Consider the following 24,645-nt stretch of genomic DNA (forward strand, 5'->3'; position numbering starts at 1 on the left):
CACTTGTAAGGGATTTTCCAGCACAACAAGCAATCACCATTCTGCCATGGGGGGGGGGGGGCGAAGAGGAGAAGAACCACCTCATTGCATACTTCCCCCCACCCCCCAAAAAAAACCTTGGACTTAACGTGAAAATAAATTATATAAATTATGTTGCTTGCTAACCTAGGCATTATTAAATTCATCCTGCTCCTGCTGATGTGAATGACAAAACTGCCTGCAGAGTCAGTGTATATGTATGTGCTATGGTGCTTATGACGTATAAGCACCATAGCAATGAGTTAAGTGAATTAGCTTAAAATGAAAATGTTTCCTTTTTTTCCCCTAAAAATGACTTTGAAAGCAGCCTCAGTTCCTACTCTGATTTTGGGTGAATTTGAATGCATAGTTTAGAGCATCCACCTAAAGCAGTGCAGGTGCTGTGATTTTTAAAACATGTAAATGTGTGTTTGCATATTGGAAATCAGAATCGAGCCCTACTTTCAAACCATGAGAGAACATTGGTGCAACAACAAGAAAATGGAAATGATTTAAACACAGTGAGAATAAGTATTATCATGTGGAAAAAATATGGTGAACTGTTTGTTATACACACTATGCCTAAAACAGCAGATGGAACCATCATGTCTCTTATTCCAGCCATGTTTTCTTTTACTGACAATTAAATCTGGTGCCTGCAAAACACTGATAAATTAGTTCTTAATGGTTTAATTTTTGAGAAACCACAAATCAATAATGCAGTTTAATCCAGAACAATTTGGTAACTAATAATGTCAACAGATGAAAAAATAACAAGTGCTAACAAGGTCAAATTTCAAAGACTTCTTGGTGAGTTCTCCACAAAAGAGGCATTGTTCTGGAGAAACAAGTAGACCACTGTGGAAGCAATTTGTCTTTTAAATGTGTACAATCATTCCACATTCATTACACAATGTTACTGCCAAGTTAAGATATGATGTATTCATTAAAAGGTTTCTGGCTTATCAAGGGCTCTTTGGTTACAGATCACTGCTTGCAGCAATTCTTCTTGTGCCTGATGTTAGTCATTTTGAGTTAACGTGCTCTGTCTGCATGAGAAGAAAATCAACTCCTTACCCAACTTCCTGCATTAACAGTTACAGGTCAGATCACCCAGAAGCCAGAGGGCACCTCAGTGAAGCTTTGACTGAAGACACAGGAGTTGGGACCAGTGTAGCTGGAAGTCCTCTCCCACTGACCACAGGGAATGAGAGTCTTGATATCACAATAGTTAAGCATTTGCAGTACTGTACACAGCTCATTCAGGTACAACTGCTCTTGTTGGTTATATTTTTATAATATTCCTAGAGGCATTTGTGTGCCAGCTACTTAAGGTTTAAATTGGTGGGTAAATTTAGTACTGGGTGAAAGCAAGGCAGGAGTACTGCTAAATTGAGCCAGTTGAGGGGCTGGCTGACACCAAGAAAGCTGCTGCAAATGTAGCTCTTCAAATGTGCCTCAGTCGTGACCTGCCAGACCTCTGTTATGCCAGTCCTGGCCCTCTTCTGAGCTGAGCGCAAGACTTGCAACTATAGGGCAGTTGTGACGTGAACTACTGGTGTGCACCACAGAAAGTGCAGACCACTCAATTCACTTTCCCGTTGGACCCAAATCCTGGCACTGATCCTGCCACTGACTTCTACTCCACACTCAGAGCAGCTGCAGGTCAGCCTTGTTATGTGACTTAAGATTTCCAGAGGTGACATGGAAGCCCATTCATTCACTGTTAACTCTAGCTAAACCCCAGGCCATTGGAAGTCAACCAAGATGTGTGTGTTATTTAAAAGCAAAAGGTATTTTGGGTATAAAACCAAGATGATTCTTTAAATGCAGGGATTGTAAAATGCTACCTTTGCTTTGGACTCTATGTGCGAGCACAGTGGAATGTTGCACAGTCTCTGTGTGAACCAAGTCTGGATAGTTATACATTCCAAGAAGTTTTCCCTCCCTAACCAAAGTAAAAACTTGTCCCAGGATCTTCTGCTTCCTGAAGGGTGCCTCCTTTGGAGAACATCAGTGTTTTCCTATTGTATTGGAATACTGTATATTGGAGCCTCATTTACTGCATTAGGCTCTTCATTCCCACACAGACAGTTAACATCTACTTCCAGTGGCCACAGGCTCACTGCTAGAATGGAAATCAAGTCCTGCTTCTGTCATCGTGCTGATTTAGAGAGCTAAATCCCAGCCATGTAGAATAAGGAAGAGTATTGGGCTCAATACAGGAGTAACTGCATGAAATTCTATGGGCTCCACATGTTATGCAGGAGGTCGAATAGATGATCTAATGCTCTCCATAGAGTTTAAGACTAGGGCAAGGAGTTAGGTGCCTAAAGCAGCACTTTGCTATTTAAATGAGTATTTAGGTATCTCAGTATAGGCATAAAAATTGGGCCCCTAAGAAACAGTGTGCAACAACTGCAAAATATACACGCACAGAAGCTTTAAAGAGATACTATGCAGTAGAACCTCAAGAGTTAAACACCAGAGTTTAAAAACTGACCAGACAACCACACACCTTATTTGGAACCGGAAGTACAGAATCAGGCAGCAGCAGAGACAAAAACAAAAACAAAAAAACAAAAAAAAACCGCAAATACAGTACACTGTGTTAAACGTAAACTATTAAAAAAAATAAAGGGAAATGAGTATTTTTCTTCTGCATAGTAAAGTTTCAAAGCTGCATTAAGTCAATATTCAGCTGTAAACTTTTGAAAGAACCATAACGTTTTGTTCAGTTATGAACAACCTCCATTCCTGAGGTGTTTAACTCAGAGGTTCTACAGTACAACCAGTTTCTCACTGCAGTTCTTACAGATTAAAAATATCTGTATTCAGATCAGACTATTTCAGCAAGTTGAAACGTCTTCAGGACTCTTAGTAGGGTTCAGTAATTTATTTCTTTTTTACCCTTGTTTTATTAGCAAATTGTGTTCTCCGGTAAAACTCCATTTGTTGTAAGAAACCTCCTGGATAAACTGTCCAAGGAGATCGTAGTAGTGGAGAACCTTGCAGAGATCAGCAGTGAGAACATGGGGAACATCATCTCTATAACTGAAGGTAAGTAGCAGTATGGGGGTTTGCTCTTTGGAAAGGCTGGGCATATGAGTGTGTGTGTGTAAGTCCTCCTAAGCAGTGATTTGTCTGACTTTTAGTAAATTCCATTGCACTAAAGGTTGAGACACAGTTGCAAATGGACACTGACTGGTATCAGTCAACAGATGGTGGCAGGAGACCTCAGGCTGGGCTAAGGTAGGATATCCAGAAAGGCAAGGGGAGAAGGGAGAGATGCTCACTATTTCCAATGTGCCTCCTTTCCTCTACCACACACAAAAAAGCAGATGGCTGTAGTAGTAAAGGGTATTGCCAAAGCAACTGGTGTGGCGTCTCCTCTGAGAAGCCAGATTCTTCCTCCACCTCTCCTTGTCCAGAATGCAGAGATTATTTGGGGGAGCTCTAGTTTACAGGATCAGAGGCATGACACAGTCTCTCAATAGTTTGTCTAGGAGACTACTTTTAATTACCATTATTGATTAACACTTAGCAGTTCTGTAGCATCTTTAAAGAGTTTTACAAATATTATTAACCCTCACAAGCCCCGTGGACTAGGCAAATATTGTTAGCATTATTCTGCTGATCAAGAAACAGAGGCAAAGCACTTAGGTGAGTTGCCCCAAAAGGAGTGTGTGCCAGAACCAGGTTTAGAATTCTGGAGTTTGTGGTTCCCGGTCCTGTGTTCACACTATTACCTCACATCTCTTTGGTACTTAATGGTAATTAAATAACTATTTTCCAGTTCCCAATACTGGATCAGAAGCAATTTTGCTTTCATCATTTGGGAAGCCAAAAAACTTTAAAAGCTCTAAGAGCTAGCACTTCCTGTGCATTGGGAAGTTGACTATTCAGCAGTGGGGTGGGAACAAGTATTTATCTACCCTTATGTTTTTGTTATACTAACACAGCAATCTGATCTCTGGGATTTTGTTTCACTTGTTTTGTTTTTCCCCCCAGCAATTCCAGAATTTCATAAAAAGCTATCACTGCTGTCTTTCTGGACTAAGTGCATGGGTCCCACAGGGGTGTATCATACCTCTGCAGACAAGATGATAAAGCAGCTGGATGTCACTTTTGCCACAGCTGTGAATGAAGAGTGCCCAGGACTTGCAGAAACAGGTAGATTCTTCAAAAAACAAAATTTCTACCCACAAGTCAAGGTGGATCTGTCTTGTAGTGGCCTTCTGAAAAATGCCAATATGCGGAGACCAAGTTTTGCTCATCTTCAGTTACAACTCTTCAATCCCACAGAAGTCAACTGGGATGTGTTTCAAAAACCTTACCTGAGAGTAACCGATTTAAATGTTTTTGCCACAACTTATAAAGTCAGAAGATTTTGCCCAAAATCGTAAACCCAAAGAAATTAACTGTTTTTAAAGTCCACATGATTATTAAAATAAAAAAGGATGACTAGATCTGATAATTTATTAGTTTAGTCAGATATTAGGGGGAAATTCTCTATTTGCACTGCCCATGTCATTCTCTTGCCTGTTCTGCCTGCCAAATTCACACTGATGTCAATAGAAGCTTTGCGTATGAAGATAAAATAGCAAAAGATCCATGCTCCAGGCCAACTCCTACCCCTAGGCAATTTCATTGACTTCCGTGGTATTACAGAGGTGCAGCTGGGCACAACATTTGGTCCTCTGTTTAATAATGCACTGTCAGGTGGAGAGAAAGGATGGTTAATGGACAGGGTGGTGCATTGGCTTCAAGAGTTTCAATTGTTGGCACAGCCACAGACACCCTGTGTGATGTAGGGCAAGTCACAAACAGCTCAGTCCCCCTTCTGGAAGTTGGCAATAGTTCTTCCCTACCTCACACGGTTTCATCAGGATAGAATCTATTAATGATTGTGAGGAACTCAGATATTACACAGATGAGGACCAGAGAGAGAGGACAATGTTGCCCTTAGTGAAGATTAGAAATACTGACGCTGGGAGGTGTCTGTCTTTTTTTTTTTTTTTTTTTTTTTTTTAAAGTTCTACCTTTTGTTCATGTTTTAAAGTGTTGAACCGAGTTAATTGCAGTGTTTTCTCTGCCTAAAGTTTTTTGCTCTTGTTAATACAATGTTCCTTTGTCTTTTCCTGCTGCACGTAGTATTCAGAATCCTGCTGTCTCAGATCCTCGACCGAACAGAACCAGTCCTCTCATCCAGTCTGTCCTCTGAAATCCTAACGGTTTTTCAGTTTTACAATTATTTTGCCAGCAACGGCGTTAGCGACCTTGGAAGCTATTTGTTGCAACTTGCAAAAGAAGGTAGAGTGTTTAAGTTCTGGCTGGTAAAAGGGAAATGTATCAAGGTGCTTTTGAGCATCAGATAAAACAATTCAGCTCTTGGGCTGATTTTTCATTAACCAAGAGGGAAAAGAGGGAAACAACTGCCTTGGGTGTTTGAATAGGATTGCAGTGGCACATGTGTATACTGAAGAAAGGGGTGGGTATGTCCAACTGACACTCCCCCCTCCCCACCCTTACATGCTCGTGAGTATTAAAAACAAGTGTGTAGAAAGAACTGTTTTAGGGCTGGATGGTACTGTTGGTTTCGTCCCAAAATTTGGAAGGTGCCGAGTGCCCACAGCTTTTACTGATTTCAGTCTCTTGGTGCCCATCATCCCTTTTGGGCCGATCTCATGAAGTGCTGAGCCCCTCTTGGGAAGTGCTGAGGAAGTTGAGCAAACTCTGTGCCTTGCCAGAAGTGCTCAGCACTTCAGAAGACCTGGCCCTGCGAACTCAACAGGGCAACAGACACTTGGCACCTCTTGGGACCCAGCCCATCATGCTCTAGACTTTCGCTCCTGGAGACATGAATTTCAGTTGTTAATCTAGTGCATCTGAAATGGAGTTTGAGGGGGGACTCCTAGTCCCCTGTTCTACATGTCATAGTAGCACATCTTGGCATAGCTGCCAGCTTTTATTGAACAGAGGCCAAAGGACTGGGATAGGAGAGATGTTCAGTACTGAGGCACGTTAGCAGGGGCTGTCAGCAGAGATGGACATAAGTGGGCAGGAAAAACTGGCACATGATGTCCTTGGTACCAATATATAGCAGAGGAGAAGATCTGACTCAAAGCAAGGCCTCCCCGCATAGTGCTTCCACGGGGCTGTGTGGAGAAGCTTGCACAAAGCCTGCTCTCAAATGTGGCTGGCTGAAGCCAATGCTATTAGACACTCACTCATGAGTCTAGTCACTTTTCTAAAACAAAACAAAAACTAATAACCAATGTAACATCACTATTACTATAATCCGATATCAGTGTCCAGTGTAAACTCCATTCAAGAGTCATGTGGTCTTAGATATGGAAAGTGCCTAAGGAAAACACGCCTCAAACTCAACTCTCCCCGTAGGATATTAAAGTTTCCCTTGCTACAATCACTGATTAGAACGTGGGTTTTCTACCTGCAGTAAGCTTTGATGATTTCACTTTGGGCTCGGAATAAGATACCTAACATCCCATTTAGCACATCCACACACATTACTCCTGTGGAGAACGTATGCCAGTTCTCAGCAAGAGTATCTGGGATACACAGCCCAAAAACACTCCAAGTCAGAGCATTGCAATGCTGGCAACTCAATGAAGCAGGAATTTTTCACCTCTCCTTTGTGCCAGTGGATAGCTGTTTTAAGTAGAAAGGAGCAACATAACACATGGGGAGAATAAATGAACAAAAAGGAAAATATTGACATCTCTTTCTTTTACATTCTAGCCTCAGTGGTTCAGAAGCTGCAGACATTAAAAGATGAAAAACTGCTACAGAATATAGCTGAGCTAACCTCCAGCAGTCTTCCACCTCAGCAGGAAGTACTGAGGTCCTTGGCTTTACTTCTGACTGAAAATAAAAATGAAATTGGCGAGGCTGTGACATTACTCTTGTCAGCTTCAGCAGAAAACAGGCATTTCAGGGAGAAGGTAGGGGACAGAGGAACCATACCTAACTGAAAAAGCAACGTACAACATAGACCTATATAATCATGTTCTGTCTAATGTGTAAAGTAACTTCTCAGAGTCTTGCAGGGTTATTGTAGCTATGTTGGTCCCAGAATATTAGAGAGACAAGGTGGGTGAGGGAATATCTTTTGATTTGATTATTTTATTTGGACCTGAAGAAGAGCTCTGTGTAAGTGCAAAAGCTTGTCTCTGACCAGCAGAATTTGGTCCAATAAAAGATATTATCTCACCCATCTTGTTTCTCCAAGTCTGACATAATATACAAACATGCAGGTATGCCTGTTGATACACGTCACAATAATATCTGGTCACTAATTTAAAACTATTTGGTTTGCATTGTATTCTCCAATCATCTATCCTCTTTCAGCATTAGTGGGTGTGCTGGGTTGTTTATCTGGTGATTATTGAAATGCTGCTGGGCCATTCTTCAAGCACTGCCCTTTTGGAAAGAGATGGGGTCTGATATTTTGCTCCCAAGGTGGTAAGATCTGGGCAGCATCCCAATTTCTAGAGGAAAGGAATTGCTGATGAGCAAACAATCAGCTTCATGGTCCCTAATTAGGTGATAAAAAGAATTTGGATCAAAGACTTTAGTTTAGATAAAACATGATTTGAAATTAAGGCAGTGTAAACAAGTGAACTAAAGAGAAGGGAGAGGTAATGATTGACTTTTGTACCTGCAATACCCTTCCCCATTTCTGCTGCTACCCCAGTGAAAGTTCATTCTTGAGTGCTCTGGTTGTGAGGAGGGGGCAGAACAGGAGGAGGGTGTGATGGGTCCGGAGGGGGTGGGGACGGCAATCCAGATCAGTGAGAGGTTGCATCACTATTTGCCCTGCAACCCAGGGTGCGCCTCACAATGCTTTGCTGTTGTAGTTCCCAGCCTGGACTGCTCACAACCAGCCTACCAACTTGCAGGTCACAGCCTGAGTGTCTGTGTGTTAAACAGCCCTTGTTCAGTAGCTCTGACCCCAGCAGCTTGTCTATAGCCCCACTCTGCCTGCTAGCAGCCTTGATTACAAAACCAGCAAAGTGACCCCGACAAGCTCCCTGTCCCAAATTTCCCCCAAGTCGTGTATTGTAGAATATCCAGCCCTCTCCTGGACTGTTCAGAGAAATAAGGTCCATTTGTTCCTCTAAAAACATAACCTACCGCTTCACTGGGGTAAATACACCCTTTCATTTAACACTGCACTGAGTTAGTTCATAGTAAAACTAAAACAAATGTATGAATAATAGGTCATAGGTTGAGTGATGCCAAGTAACTGGAATAAAGTTAGAAAGGGTCACAAGCAAATGAAAGTGAAAACATGCGTCTAAACTTAACAGAGTAAGACACGGGTTTTGTTCAAGATGGTTTCTCTCACCAGTCTTGACTAACTTTTTCTCAGTCAGGACCTTCTACAAAAGCATAAAGGGCTGGTTTCTGTAGTCTTCCTAGGTAAAAGATCTTTGCCTAAGTAGGCTTCTCACCTATAGTCAGTTCCAGAGACTTCAGCCCCAGCTTGGTTGAAGGACCCATCTTTCTTAGCATGCCAAGAGCTCTGTTCTCTTGTCTTTCTTGTCATGGATGCCAAAGATGGCTTCTGTCCTTGCTTATATCTTCCAAAGTTCTATCACTGTTTCAAGATGCAGGATGAGCTCATGCCATTATTCCCTTCCTATGGGTTTCTCATCCCCCTGTATGTAAATGGGGCTTCCATTGTTTTGATTCCACCATTCTTAATTTATCTAGAAGTCCGGTGTAATAGGTTCACTACTCACTGCTGGCATACCTCCTCATGGCTAACCTGGGGATTAGTTTGCCACTGGTTGGATGCTCTTTCCTGCAGTCACTCAGCCTGTTGTCTCAATCTCACACTACAGAAACCAGGGTAGTAGTCTTCCTTGTGACGCAGCTGCTCCCTCTTCGTGACTTGGCCCTCCGGCCAGGTCACTATAGTCCTCCCCTTCTGGGGTCTGTCAATGTCTCTCGGGATACTATTCCAGGTAGTCTTCCATCCTTTGTCCAAGGCTATGCCACTTCCCCAGTGTCTGGTAGGGGAAACTGGGCCCACCATCTACTCCAAGTTCCAGCTCACAGACCCTGTGCTCCACAACTATGGTCTATTTTCTCTCAGACCTGGTTGCTCCTTCCCTGGGCTCTGTCCTACTCCCTCCTTCTATCTTCTGGCACCTCTGGGTTTACCACCTGTCTGAGCTTCCTTTGCTCCCCCTGGCTGCTTTCCTCTTGGGCTTCTTGCCAGATCATGCAATCTCTAACATACTTTTCTCCTGTCAGAGAGTGACTGCAGATTTTCTGCCTATAGCCCTCTTCTGGTGTTAGCTTTATAGAAGCCCTGGCTGTTCCTGCCCAGGTGAGCTTCATCCTTAATTAAGCATTATGGAGCCCTGGCTTCCCACCAGGTGCAGCCTATGCAGTTAATTGGCCCATCTAGGCTACCTTAATCCCTTCAAGTCTGGTGTGGGATGAACACCTCATCACAACAGATAAACAGCTCCCTTCTCTCCTGCCTGGGAGGGAACCTGTTTTTCCCCAGATTGGAAAGCCTAATATCAATGAGTATCAGTAATGCCTTATGTAGTGTTAGTGCGTATAATTCACAATGATATTAATCACCAGCATGTCATAAAAAAAATCTCTGTACACTTTTATAACACAGTACTATTGTATACAATCAGTTGATTCAACTGCTTATCGCTTGAAGTCCCACCCACCCACTGTCTTTAGACTAGTAAACCTTTTACAATGTAGTCTTTGACAAGTAAAACCCACACCAAGCTTCCCTCTCCTGCTGGGTGTCTCCTATCCCACTTGTTAGTGTGAGGTTTGCCTCCACCCGTTATTAACTTGATGGATCTGTTTAGGTGATATGTAAATACATTCTCATTGTCTTTCGAAGTACTTTGGAAGTAACTCATAGGTAGGAAAAACATGTTCCTTTGTCTAGTGCAGACCTGTTTACCAACTCCCCCGGAATGCTTGGTTTAAACACACTTTAGTCATAAGTCTAGCATATACCTTTACCTGTGTACACACAAGAATATTAATCAGTCAGTTATTAGTTTTCAAATGATACCTCACAAGGCATGTTTTGTACTAAGATTATTACAAGAGTGTGGAGGGGGTGAATACAGGGGTGCTTAGTGTCACAGGGGAAATGACAGAATGCAAAAGAAGGGGAGAGAAAAATGCTCACTCCTTTTGGTCATCTTCCTCTGTCCCTCTATTCCCTCTTTCCTCAGTCTCTCTATATTTTATCCTCCCTCATTTTCCAACTGTACAATATCAGTGCTCTGTGCTACCTTGCCCCTCTTCTGCATGAACAAAAAAAAACGTCCCCTTCTCCTAGCACAGGCCTGCTGCATTTATGTCTGGTTCACTGCTAACGGGAAAAGGCAGCATGGTGCTTGTATCAAAACAGCCTGGAATTCACTAGGAGGAGCTGCCTGCTCTTGAGATTTGCGACTAACGCAGATTCTTGTTTGTTTAGCAGTGACTGGAACATTTCTAGAACTGAGCTGTGAACTTGGTTTAGCAGGTTCTGATAGCTTTGTGATAGTCATTTGCATTCTCTCTGAGTTCCAATCCAGCCTAGGTCACTAGTGACCCAAAGTCATTACCACCCCTGGGCCTAGGGGGACCACCTTGAAAGGGGAGAGAGCAGTTCAGTCTCCATCATGACCCACTTACTTCATGGCATCTCTGAGAAACTTCCATCAAGGGCACCAATTGTTGTTGATTGCTTTAATGTGCACACTTTCTTGCTAAGAACTGGACCAAGACCACTAGCTCTTCCCACATACATCACAAAACTTGGACTGGATTTCAATCAGTGATATACCCCATTATCATATCCAGAGCCATCCAATTACCCAATACATGATGATTTTTCCTTTTCGTTCCTGTATCCACATTGTTAGGTAATTTGGTTTTCCGTGTTTGGAAATGTAGTGATACATACATTACTTTCACTTTTCTGCTCAACACCGCTACAAAACAACTTAATTGATGTCCTTCTCTGTTTTCCAGGCTTTAATTTACTACTGTGAAGTGCTAACACAGCCTAACCTCCACCTACAGAAAGCAGCTTGTATGGCACTGAAATGCCTTCAGGTAAAATGTGATGCAATCAGTTGTTGAACTTTGTTCTTGCTTTGAACTTCCATGGGAGAACAAAGTAAAGATTCTATTCAATAGAACTGCGGTTCTCAAACTGTGGGTTGGGACCTTATTTTAATAGGGTCCCCAGGGCTGGCTTAGACTTGCTGGAGCCCAAGCCCCACAACCCAGAGCCAAAGCTGAAGCTCAAGGGCTTCAGCCCTGCGTGGCGGGGCTCAGGCTTCGGCTTCAGCCCTGGGTGGCAGGGCTCAGGTTACACGCCCCCTGCCTGGGGCTGAAGTCCTTGGGCTTCAGATTTGCCTCCCACCCCAAGCGCTGGGGCTCAGGCTTTGGCCCCCCACACCCAGGGCAATGGGGCTCAGGTGGGCTCACTCAGGCTTCGGTCGCCCCCTCCTGAGATCGTGTAGTAATTTTTGTTGTCAGAAGGGGGTCGTGGTGCAATGAAGTTTGAGACCCCCTGCAATAGAGCCTCCTGAGCACAGAGATGCACATACAGCAAGACGCAAACAGCAGCAGCAACATGAGCATTGCTTTATATTTTGTATTTTGTGCCCTGATATTTTATAAATGGCTTGTTGGCCTGAATTGTTTAGAATCTTGGTTTTTAAAGCAATCAGTTTCTGATGATTAATTATGCATCTGTCTCTTTGTGCCTTGATAAAAAAGATCTTATTTATCTTAGGCGATAGAGGGTATGTCCTACATGGAAAAAAAAAATCCAGAGTACAGAGTCTTGGTAGAGGGGGGGAAAAATGTCATCTTGAGCAAAATTATAATGGACATAGCCAAAAATTGTAAAGGGGGGAGGGGGGCGGGGAGAGAGAGAGCTGGAGATATAATAGCTGTTCTCAATCCCTGAATCCTCATATGGTCCCTGAAGTTAGGTAGCTGCAGTAAAAAAAAAAAAAAAAGGTAATATTTCATGAGATATAGACATTACAGAGTGGTGATCCCTCTCGAAACTGCCCTCCGGAGAATATAACTGTACAGTGTAGCCACATATCAGTCCCTGTATCCTTATGTGCATACAGCAATATCCTCTAGCTATTATGGGACAATGCACCCTCTGTAACTATGACCTTCCAGCTCAAACAAGAGCCATGCAGTGATTATGCGCAGATACCCATAGGACATAAGGGCATTATACCATTAATACTACTAGAACAACTGATTCTAAAGGGCTCTTTAATCTAGCAGAGAAAGGTATAAAAGAACTAACGGTGGAAGCTGAAGCCACACAATTCCAATTAGAAATAAAGATACATATTTTTAACAGTGAGGCTGATTAACCACTGGAGCAAACTACCAAGAGATCAAGATTTGGGGTCTTCTGGGAAGATATGCTTTAGCCAAACACAAGTTATTGGGCTAAGTACAGGGGTAGCTGTGTGAAATTTAAAGGCCCATGTTATACGGGAGGTCACCCTAGATGATCTAATAGTCCCTTTAAAAATCTATGAATCTGTGAAGAACCTGCCTACAATGGAAAATGGAAACACTTGAGATTTTACTCTTAGCTGACCTGCACACCCACCCTAACCTTAGCCCTACCCCATTGGCTAGGTTTTTCTGCTATTCTCCTCCTGCAGAGGAGATGGGAGAGAATGAACCGGGACAGATAGTTATGTTGCTTAATGTGCAAATGGAAAGTGCTCAGATACTACAGTGATGGGTAAAGTATATAAGAACCAGAAGAGAAGAAGAGAATCGCTATTTGAAAAAAGACATCAAATTAATTTTTTTTAAAAAAATTAGAATAAGTCATCTCATACTTTGGAGCCACATAATCTATGTTCCTTTAAACACCTTCTTTCTGGTGTGATGGGACAGCACCCATCTCTGTTCCACTCATGACCACTTTCACAGTTGTAGCACCCATGGCAAGGGCAATCACAACTGTTGCTCTGTCCAAAGGTCTGAGATTTTTGCATCAGAAGTACAGAACAGAGTTACTCCTCGCTCTCTGGGAAAGCAACAAATTGAGCTCAAACACAGAGATGCAAATCACTGTTTGTATGTGTTTGGGGTGGGAGAGAGATGGGGAGAAGGAGGTTTATGTATATCCACACAAGAATACGAATATAGTAACTGGTAATGTCAACACACATTTTTTCACTTTCTAGGCTACTGAAAGTATTAAAATGCTAGTTACGCTCTGCCAATCTGACAATGAAGAAATCAGAAAAGTAGCGGCTGAAACCCTTCTCTCTCTTGGTGAGTTGTGTGTGTTCTATTTATTTTACTGTTGTATGTGTTAAGTATCTACTTAACACAGCCAAGAAGCATACACATTTTAAGACAATAAAAATACAACTGGACCTGTAGACTCAAACAGCTTAAAAAGAAACCAAAAGAAATTGGACCAAAACGGGAGGAGGAGGGGAAAATCATACAAAAGGGAGGAAGAAGAGAAGCTAAAAATGGTTGAGAAGGAACTGACCCTAACAGAAATACCTTGCTGGCAACCTGGACCACAAATATTAAAAATTCCATAAAGGCCTACCCTGTGCAAAGTAAGATGAGAAAAGGGGTAGGTTTTCTAACTTAGTGTTTCTCAACCTTTTTGATACCAGGGACCAGCTTGCTGCCTTTGTAAACTGTGTCAGGGAGATCTCAGGGACTGGCACCAGTCTACGGACCAGTCACTGAGAAACATTGATCTAACTTACACCTTCTGACGTGGCCCTATTGGTGGGGGGGTTTTCCCTACAACTCTGCCCCCTTGTGCCCTCAGCCAGTAAATTACACTGACACATACTCACCATGACAAACCAGCATGTTACTAATCCCTCTATATAGCCCCAAATTTGGCTTTCTTTTCTCAAACCCAAATAAAATTAACCTTGGGACAGAAAGCAAGAGCAACCAAATCGATCTCATTTACCTTGCAGATCAATGTATATAGGGTGGGGAAAAGTATAGAGAAAGAAAAGGGATATTAATAACCAGAGCTCTTGGGAATGCTGGGGTTCTGCAGGCAGGGAATCCAATCCCTGCTGAACTTCTTTCCAGAATCAAAGATACAATTTTCTTAACAATTAAATCTCTAGCCCTCGCAGCTATGAAGAAACCCTTCCAAACATGAACAGTGTACAGTATACTGATGGTCTTTTTTGAGTCTGCAGACAACTGGAAACAATAAATCTGTGAGATGTAAACTGGCCTTTTCATCTCAGTAGGGTGTTAATTGTGAACTGATCCACTGGTGATCATTTCAGCAGGAACATCCAACCCCAGATTGCCTCCCACACCTCCTCAGGGGCCAAAAGCTTGATCTGTTCTCTGCTCAGCTGGCAAAACTTCCCTTTCCACCAGATAGCTGCTGCAATGCATTGGTACAGTGTCAATTAAAAAAGCCCCAGCAGCCCTCTGAAAAGTGAAAATGTGGGGAACAGCTTAAAATGTAATACAAATGTTACCACCACTAGGGCTTCTACACTGACTGGAATATTTCCATATTTCATTTTAAAAAAATTTCTTAATTTAAATGAAGCTGCAACAGAACTTCAGCTCTGCTTCCCCAGGGTCCAGAGATCTTGCCACAGCGTACCCCGGGGCCATAGCTATAACAGTTATACTGGCAACCTTGTCAGGGAGCAGGGAGATTAAGATTTAACTAGTTCCTTGTGGCTCATAGAGGTGATATTCTATGAAATTCACTCTGCATGCACAGACCATATGAGCAGATACTATTTAGTGTAACAGGGACAGTGACAAACTGGGGTCCTGCGGGCAGTGCTGCTCTGTCCCCCATTATTGCTATGACAACTTGTGAGCTGGAAGAATGGTCACAGCCCCTTTTTTACATGTTGCAAGGAGTTAAATTCCCCTGACCCACACCAAGCTCACCCTCTGCAGGGCTGTCATGAAGCCTCTTTGATAGTCCACAGATTCCCCTCACTAGCTTTCCTCCTACATAGCCCCACAGCAGGATTCAACTAGAGTAGCATAGAGGACTTTGTGACCCTCTGCACTATAATGATTTTCACAATAGTGTCTCTTCTCTTGTAACAGTGCACACACTTCTCACTAACCAAGCAGCTATTTTCATTACAACTGGTGTACTAGTGTTTAATAAAGGAGAAACACGCTGAGGATCTGATCCAGCATTCTTTATGCACCTGAAACTGATGTTCACAGAAGTTTTGAATATGAAAGAATGCAGGATCAGGCACAGAGGGGCACATCCAGCCTCCGCCTTTGTGGATGTGAAGTCCTCTTGGTTGTTAAAACGACTGGGCCAGATTAATTTGGGGGGGGGGGGGGAGGGAAGCAACTGTGTAGATCCCTCCATTCTGCCTCCTCGTGGCAGGCAGATGTTGGGGGTTTAGTCAGTCATTAGGCTGGAGTAATCACTAAAAGCAGCTCTGCAGCTACTCTGTGTCAGTGGGGAAGGGGAGATTCCTTTTGCCCATACTCTTTCCCATGGAGATACCCAGGACCTAAGCCCACTATTGCAGAGCAACTGAGTATTTGAATGAGGCTAGATGCACCACTTCAGCGAAAGTTACACAAGTTCTTCAAACACTCTTTGCAGTTTATCACACTCACTGACAAGCTGCATGGAAACTTCTTAAAGACACCATAATAGACGCTCAACTTAAATGTATACCTCAAATTAAAAACCATAGTAAGAGAACCAAAAAAGTGCCACTGTGGCTAAACAACCAAGTAAAAGAAGCAGTGAGAGGCAAAAAGGCATCCTTTAAAAAGTGGAAGTTAAATCCTAGTGAGGAAAATAGAAAGGAGCATAAACTCTGGCAAGTGAAGTGTAAAAATATAATTAGGAAGGCCAAAAAACAATGTGAAGAACAGCTAGACAAAGACTCAAAAAGTAACAGCAAAAATGTTAAGTACATCAAAAGCAGGAAGCCTGCTAAACAACCAGTGGGGCCACTGGACGATCGAGATGCTAAAGGAGCACAGAAAGGGGATAAGACCACTGGGGAGAAACTAAATGAATTCTTTGCATTGGTCTTCACAGCTGAGGATGTGAGGGAGATTCCCAAACCTGAGCCATTCTTTTTAGGTGACAAATCTATCTGACTGTCCCTGATTGAGGTGCCATTATAATAGGTTTCGGAACAAATTGATAAACTAAATAGTAATAAATCACTAGGATCAAATGGTATTCACCCAAGAGTTCTGAAGGAACTCAAATGTGAAATTGCAGAACTACTAACTGTGGTATGTAACCTATCATTTAAGTCAGCTTCTGTACCAGATAACTGGAGGATAGCTAATGTGACCCCAATTTTAAAAAAGCTCCAGAGGCAATCTCAGCAATTATAGGCCGGTAAGCCTGACTTCAGTACTGGGCAAACTGGTTGAAACTATAGTAAAGAACAGAACTATCAGACACATAGATGAAAACTATTTGTTGGGGAAGAGTTAACATGTTTTTTATAAAGGGAAATCATGCCTAACCAATCTATTAGAATTCTTTGAGGGGGGAGTGTCAACGAGCATGTGGACAAGGGTGATCCAATGGATATAGTGTACTTAGATTTGCAGAAAGCCTTTGACAAAGTCCCTCACCAAAGACTCTCAAGCAAAGTAAGCTGTCATGGGAAGGTCCTCTCAAGGATCAGTAACTGGTTAAAATATAGGAAGCAAAGGGTATGAATAAGTGGTCTGTTTTCAGAACAAAAAGAGGTAAATAGTGGTGTCCTCCAGGGGTCTTTATTGGGACCAGTACTGTTCAACATATTCATAAATGATCTGGGAAAACAAAACTACTCAAAATAGTTAAGTCCAAAGCAGACTGCAAAGAGTTTTACAAAGGAACCTCACAAAACTGGGCAACAAAATGGCAGATGAAATTCAATTTTGATAAATGCAAAGTAATGCACATTGGAAAACATAATCCCAACTATATATATAAAATGGTGGGGTCTAAATTAGCTGTTACCACTGAAGAAAGACATCTTGGAGTCATTGTGGATAATTCTCTGAAAACATCCATTCAGTATGCAGTGCAGTCAAAAAAGCTAACAGACTGTTGGAAACCATTAAGAAAGGGATAGATAATACAGAAAATATCATATTGCCTCTATAAATCCATGGTACGCCACATATTGAATACTGCATGCAGATCTGGTCGCCCCCTTTCAAAAAAGATGTATTGGAACTGGAAAAGCTACAGAAAAAGGCAACAAAAATGATTCATGGTATGGAACAGCTTCCATATGAGGAGAGATTAATAAGACTGTGACTTTGCAGCTTTGAAAAGAGATGACTAAGGGGGGATATGACGGAGATCTATAAAATCATAACTGGTGTGGAGAAAGTAAATAAGGAAATGTTATTTACTCCTCATAACACAAGAACTAGGGGTCACCAAATGTAATAGGCAGCAGGTTTAAAACAAAAGGAAGTATTTCTTCACACAACGCATAGTCAACCTGTGGAACTCTTTGCCAGAGGATGTTGTGAAGGTCAAGACTGTAACAGGGTTCAAAAAAGAACTAGATAAATTGATGGAGGATAGGTCCACCAAAGGCTATTAGCCAGGATGGGCAGGGATGGTGTCCCTAGCCTTTGCTTGCCAGAAGCTGGGAATGGATCACTTGATGATTACCTGTTCTGTTTATTCCCTCTGGGACACCTGACATTGGCCACTGTCGGAAGACAGGATACTGGGCTAGATCAGGGATTGGCAACCTTTGGCACGCGGCCCGTCAGGGAAATCCACTGGCAGGCTGGGACGGTTTGTTTACCTGCAGCCACTGCAGGTTCGGCCGATTGCAGCTCCCACTGGCTGCGGTTCGCCGTTCCAGGCCAATGGGGACTGCGGGAAGCGGCAGCCAGCACATCCCTCGGCCCATGCCACTTCCCGCAGCCCCCATTGGCCTGGAACGGCAAACCGCGGCCAGTGGGAGCCGCGATCGGCCGAACCTGTGGAGGCTGCAGTTAAAGAAACCGCCCTGGCCCGCCAGCAGATTTCCCTGACCGGCCGAGTGCCAAAGGTTGCTGATCCCTGGGCTAGATGGACCTTTGGTCTCACCCAGTATGGGCGTTCTTATTGGCTCACCAAGAATTCATTCTGTTATTGGATATGGTATTGCTTGAGACACAAAAAAATCCTTAACCCAAGGTTGGTTGTGTAAAAGATCACATTGCCACTCTGACCTGCCTTATGGCACATGGAGACCTCATTCACTTCTCTGAAAGCACATGCAAAATATTAGTTAGAGTGGACATAATGTGATGAAGTTCAAACAGAAAACAATAATGAAAAAGGAAAGCTGATAAGACACACCAAAAGCACTGCTTACTCTTTTCTATTTGTGACATAGGTAAACTTAGCTTGGAAAGACACAGACCATTTAGCAGTACACCAGTGCAACAGCATCACATGATCACAAGGCTCACCTGTTTCATCTTTGCTCCAAACAAATCTTCTCCACTTAGCCCAAACATTTTGTAATGCTATTCAGACCATCTGCAAATCCATACTCCTTAATTACAGATCCATAGCTCTCATTAAAGATGAAAGTATATCATGTTTTAATTGACTCAAATCCTTCCTTTGCCTATTTATTTTGATTATTTAAGTGCCCACAATTTTACACAATTTCATATAAAACTGAAACCTTACTACACCATCAGTGAATTTAGTAGATTGCCTGTACAAATAAAATTTAAAAATTACACTCTGACCACCATGCTATTACATATTAATCCATCTCCTCTGAAAATGTGGTGTGAAACTGATAGCAAGAATTTTTATATACCATGCAAAAACATTTGGTAGAAGATAGCTTTTTGAGAAGACAGACAGTGGAAAAGAGTAGGCAATGGTGTTCCAATATATTTATGCAAGTAAACAGTATGTGGATTATCTACTACCACAGAGATGCAGAGTAAAAGTTTTTAAGGAATAGTTTGAACATTCACAGCACGCTCAATTTTTGTGGCTAATTTCTTAATTTGCACTGAACATATGAAAATTCCTGTAGAAAAAGTCATCAGCAAAGCAATTCTTTCCACAGAAAGGAGTGCAGGGTGTGGGATTTTGTGTACACAAATGATGCAACGTTTTATTTATACTTTACTGTTTTGTGTTCAGGTGAAGATGGGCGACTGGCATATGAACAGCTGGATAAATTTCCGCGGGAATTTGTTAAAGTTGGAGGCCGTCGGGGGACTGAAGTTGCCACAGCTTTTTAGACTCAAGATAATCCGCCTAACAGTTAACAGTCATTATGACTGTTCACATTAACTGGAATGGTGCTGTAATTTAACTGCTTTAAAAACAAACAACCTTTTGAAGAATGCTAAAGAATGTCCTGAAAGTTAGCAACTTATAAACTTTTTAAGGGGAAAAAAAAAGTGTAAATTCCAGTTATTGAGTTCCTATTGGCTTTTCTTCCTAGCTTATGATGGAACAGTTGTATGTTGAAGACAGTGCTTCAAGTGCTTCAGAGTAAATGATGTAGTTGCAGTAAATCATTCTCAGCAAACTTCTATAAGATTTTAGAATTCAGCATCTTAATATTTTTACACAATTTTGCACTTGTTTTATTGAAGTTGTTGTTGTGTACGCTTGAAATGTGATGCTGCATCTAAAAAGGAAAAGTAGGGAGCAAACCAAGTGGAGCTACAAAGCAGCTTTCTCTCCACATTGTGCTAAGTGTTGGATACCTTGCAGGGTTCCTAGCAGCATGGACTGAAACTCAGCTACCCAGATCTATTTTAGTGATGAAATATAGATCAAGTTTCTTCAAATCAAGTTTTGCCTCCAGAAACAACAGGCTGTAAACCCCAGGAGATGTTATTTCACTGACTCATTTTAAATGCCTCTGCGCTGGTCTTTTATTTCCTCCCTCTCACCCTCCAGTAATGAACCATGATTAATCCAGGGATTTGCTTGTGCTATCAAGCAATTACGTAGGTTTTATATAAATAAATGGAAGGTTACATGTGCTCATTGTTCAAAAAGAAAAAGTGAATATAATACAATTGCATGAATCCCTGAAGCCATTTTTGTTTCCTAGGTTACAGGAAGGAATGGGCTACATGCACTCTGGCTAGTGCATAGCAGCTTGCTATAGAGTAATTTCAGTATAAAGAATTAAAGCAAACTAAAGAGGACCTTGGAGCTGTTAAAGACAGGGTGCAAATAAAAGCGTTTCCTCCCCCTCCAACTCCAAGTATGAAAGACTGAGTGATTCAAACTATTGATTATAGCCCTTAAGTTACACTCACCTCTTCTGTTAACTTAACAGAAGAGCATTGTTGTACTATAGTACATCTGACATGAAATACTATTTAGATGTTAATTAAAACATCCAGCTTCTGATAGACTAGACAGAAAATGATCACTAATAGTTCACTTCAAAAAGAAGCCTTGTGCGCCAAATACATTGGCAGACAGTTTTTCTGACTGTGAATGTTACCAACAATGTACATACAGCTGTATATTTATAAATATATATATATATATATATATATATATATTCTTCCTTTAATTAAAGATACATTTGTACAGTCTAAAATATTTACTTGTTTACTGAAGGAAATAGGCTCTTTTTACAGAAGGTTAAATAACCATGTCATGGTTTTTATATCGCAGCTACTGCATGAGCTGATTCTCCCATCATGTTCTTTTGTTCTGACATCTGCTTATTTTTTGCCTTCTAGCTTTGTGGCATTTGTACTCATATTTCCTATCACATTTAAGTTATAATAAAGAATATTTTTAATCACTAAATACATTGGTCCAAACTATAAAATGTGTGTGCTCAACCTTCTCCACTGTGAGGACTAAATAACCTTAATACACATTTCTCAGGTTTTTGTCTACACTGGAAATTGGCCCCCAGCACCAGCCATCAGTGGCCACTAATCACTGTAGCTGTCCCAGGGCACAGCCCATCCGTTGTGGACAAGGAAAGCCTCAGTTCTCAATGGTGCAACTCCCTTCAGGCTGGCACTGGGGCAAATCCCCAAAATAGTTAATTAAGGTCTTAGTTTGCTACTTGGCAGCTCTCTTTGTGCAGTAGGATGTCTCCCAGGAAACAATCTGCAAGTAGAGATTCACTGTTGTACTGATATACTATCATGAAGGTATTTCATAAGAACATCTGGGGAAGGGGTTACTAGTTCTGTTTTGACAGGTCTTGTCTCCACTACAAAATTAAGACACAACTTTGAAAAGTCTAGTTAAATAACAATGCTATCCACTACTTTGCAATTAGCGTAGCCAAGGGGAAGTCCTGTTCAGCATCATGTCAGCTAATCATGGTTAAACCTTGGTGCAACACTACCTAAGTGCTCTGGTTTTCACTACATCCAGGAGTTCTTGGAAATATGTGAATGGGGCTGGGCCCCTGTATGCTGTTAATTTAGAGTTTTACACAGTACTGCAGCTTCTCATGGAATTCAGTGGCAAAAATTGCAACGCTAGCTTGTTTTTTTTCCTCTTTTGCCTTTTCATGGGTGACTAGATTTGTAGCCCTAAATTTCTGCTGGCCAGGAGATGCTATAGTGACAGATTGTTTTAGTTATTAAAACCAAAAACACATACAAAAAAGGCAGAAAAAACAAAGGGAAGAAAAATCAGCATGGAAAGGTGGAGGGGTATGATTAGCTGAAGTCAAAGAAATATGGAGCCAATGATCTAATGCAGGGGTCAGCAGCCTTTCAGAAGTGGTGTGCCGAGTCTTCATTTATTCACTCTGATTTAAGGTTTCGCGTGCCAGTAATACATTTTAACGTTTTTAGAAGGTCTCTTTCTATAAGTCTATAATATATAACTAAACTATTGTTGTATGTAAGGTAAATAAGGTTTTTAAAATGTTTAAGAAGCTTCATTTAAAATTATATTAAAATGCAGAGCCCCCCGGACCGGTGGCCAAGACCCGGGCAGTGTGAGTGCCACTGAAAATCAGCTCGCGTGCCGCCTTTGGCATGCGTGCCATAGGTTGCCTACCCCTGCTCTAATGCTAGTCTCCAGTACCCACCATCTACACAAGGCATTTCAAGCCAGATTTATTTAAGGTGTAGAGCTTTTTCACAACACTAGACCTAGGGTGGGGGGTAATCATTATGTGATTGGTATTTTCTGAATTTCAGCAAAGCAAAACGAGAAATTATTTAATCGTGTTTTAAATAAAAACATTAATTTTGGAAATATAATAGGCTCGTGTCTGGTTTCTGTTGTTCCTTCCCTCCCTACTCTAAAATAAGCGTACAGCCCCTGGTTATAGTGTTGGGGTCCACTAGGCATAGCTACCAGGTAACTCGGGAGAGCGGAAGACCAAAGTGTCGATGAAACTCTCTTGCTCTGGGTCTATCTGAACCCCCAAACTCCATCTTGTGAACTCTCACCTACTTCTGTGTTTACTGCTTTACATGCTCTGTAGCAGGCTGAAGCAGAAATGTATTGGTCAGCATTTCTAGCAGATGGCTGCAGTTTCACTCAGACTAGCAGAAATAATATAGATAAGGAGGAGGGAACCGAGGGGTAGTTAGTTTGCAGATGTCTAATTCAAGGTCGCAGAGACTGGGAAAGTTTTCTCACAAACTTATTGTAACAGTTGACTGGAAGGGAGGGGTGAGGGGAACAGCCAGACAAAGAGATGTATGCAAACAGTTTGGGGTATAAAAGGTAAAAGTTATTTGTATTTGTTGCACTGGATTTGAGACATGCTGGTCTCCTAGTGCCATTTCAGAGCTCTGAAATAAACTTGGCTTGCTTTCTCCCCTCGGTGTCTTTATTGGTGCCAAGCACACCGGGTGACGGACCTTTGATGTCCCCTCGAGCCCCTCGAGCGGCCAACAGTTTTGGCGTCCCTGGGTTGGCTCGAGGCTGAAATTTAGCCTTGCCCGGATCCCTCCTGGTGGCCGACGGATTACGACGACGACCGACGCCCAGAGCTCACCGGTGACTTCATCGGGGGCCTCGGCAGAGACGTGGTTTGCTCGACCCCAGAGGGCACAACGGTGCAACGCACACAGACAGTGGAGAAGCAGCTGCGGGCGACGGTGAGGAACCGGTCCCGTGGATAGGGCGACGGTGCAGAACCGGACCCTTGAATAAGGTAGGAACAGTCCAGTGGGGACTTTATCTGTCTTGACCTGGGGACGCCCAGAGGTCTACCTGTTGTGACTTGGGGACGCCCAGAGTCTCCCTCAGTATGGGGCAGGGACAGAGTACAGCCGGCAGGGTACAGTGTACACCTTTAGAATGCATTCTGGTGAACTGGAAGGTGTTTGGATCTGATCAGTTGATTAAAAGTAAATTGAAAAGGTTCTGTACAGTTGATTGGCCTCAGTACCAGCTGGAGTGCCAAGAAAGGTGGCCACCGGAAGGATCACTTAATTACAACACGATCCTTCAGTTGCTTTTGTTTTGTCAGAGAACAGGTAAATGGAATGAACATCTCTATGCGTATATGTTTATGGTGTTAAGAAATAGGACTGATATTTTGCTCAAGTGCCATTTGACTCCGACCGGCTCGGTAGTATTGGCTGCTAAACCCCAGAACCCTCCCACTGTTGTAATGCCAGAATCGGTGTCCCCTTCGGCTCCTCCACCCCCACAGGCTTTAGAGAGTACCCCCCCCCCCCCGTGGGATTGTATCCGTTGATTACTGAGAGTGTGGTAGCCCGTCCAGGAACACAAGAACGGCCAGCACAGATAGTATCTGTATACTCGCATGTACCTTTTAACCCTGTACATTTGGCTGCTTTTAAGGCATAAGCCGGAGAATTCTCAACGAATCCAAGCAAGTTCATTTCTATTTTTGAAGGTTGTCTAGCTAGCCATAAGCCTGACTGGGATGACTGTAATATACTTATGAGAACCCTGTTGTCTGAAGTGGAGCGGATTCAGGTTACAGCTAAGGCTAAGAAGGAAGACAGAGAAGGCATTTAAGGTTTAAAAGGGAAAGCTATTGGACTCCAGAGGTTGTACAGAGTGGAATCCTCAGAAGTGAGTGTGCTCATCCTGGTTTGTTGCTTCAAAGCTCTGTACAGAAGTTATGTTACTGGAAAGGTGTATGATGGCAATGTGTATGTGTTAATGGTTGGAGGAAAGGTGTATAAGTGAAGAGTGGAAGGTTCCTTTGGAAGTTAGAAGAAGCTGAGAAAGGGAGAAGAGGAAAAAAGCACAGAATGAGTTAACTGAGAGGAAAATACAGCTAGCAGGCTCATCCAAGGACAGTGTACACAGCTAAGACTTGGCTGACAACCAAGAGAAAGGGGGGCCTGAATGTGCCCAAGCAACTGAGATCAGCAAAATACTGCAAGGCATAATGAAGACAAACGAAGGGTTAAAAAGCAGTTTTGTTGGACTGTATTGGCTCAAGGATTTAAAAATTCCCCCACTCTCTTTGGACAGGCTTTGGCCAGAGACTTGGAGGAGTGGGATAATTCAGACAGAGCCCTCCTGCTGCAATATGTAGATGACTTATTAATTGCTGCTGTGGGTCTAATCCCTTGTCTCAGAGCTACTGTGAGTCTCCTAAACTTTATTGGATTGCGAGGATACAG

The 24,645-nt window shown here is 42.4% G+C and overlaps 1 protein-coding gene across 1 annotated transcript in view; it reads left to right on the plus strand.

Annotated features, from left to right (window-relative positions):
* Positions 1-19,395, plus strand: part of RIPOR2 (RHO family interacting cell polarization regulator 2) — a 100,812-nt gene extending 81,417 nt beyond the window's left edge. Inside the window, exons 16-23 of the mRNA XM_065398913.1 lie at positions 1,116-1,284; positions 2,943-3,078; positions 4,030-4,191; positions 5,173-5,331; positions 6,781-6,983; positions 11,056-11,139; positions 13,269-13,359; positions 19,217-19,395. Coding sequence (XP_065254985.1) covers positions 1,116-1,284; positions 2,943-3,078; positions 4,030-4,191; positions 5,173-5,331; positions 6,781-6,983; positions 11,056-11,139; positions 13,269-13,359; positions 19,217-19,317 — 1,105 coding nt within the window. The 3' untranslated portion in view covers positions 19,318-19,395. The remainder of the gene's footprint in view (positions 1-1,115; positions 1,285-2,942; positions 3,079-4,029; positions 4,192-5,172; positions 5,332-6,780; positions 6,984-11,055; positions 11,140-13,268; positions 13,360-19,216) is intronic.
* Positions 19,396-24,645: the final 5,250 nt, after the last annotated feature.

Source organism: Emys orbicularis, chromosome 2, assembly GCF_028017835.1.
Source record: "Emys orbicularis isolate rEmyOrb1 chromosome 2, rEmyOrb1.hap1, whole genome shotgun sequence".
In the NCBI taxonomy this organism is placed as follows: Eukaryota; Metazoa; Chordata; order Testudines; family Emydidae; genus Emys; species Emys orbicularis.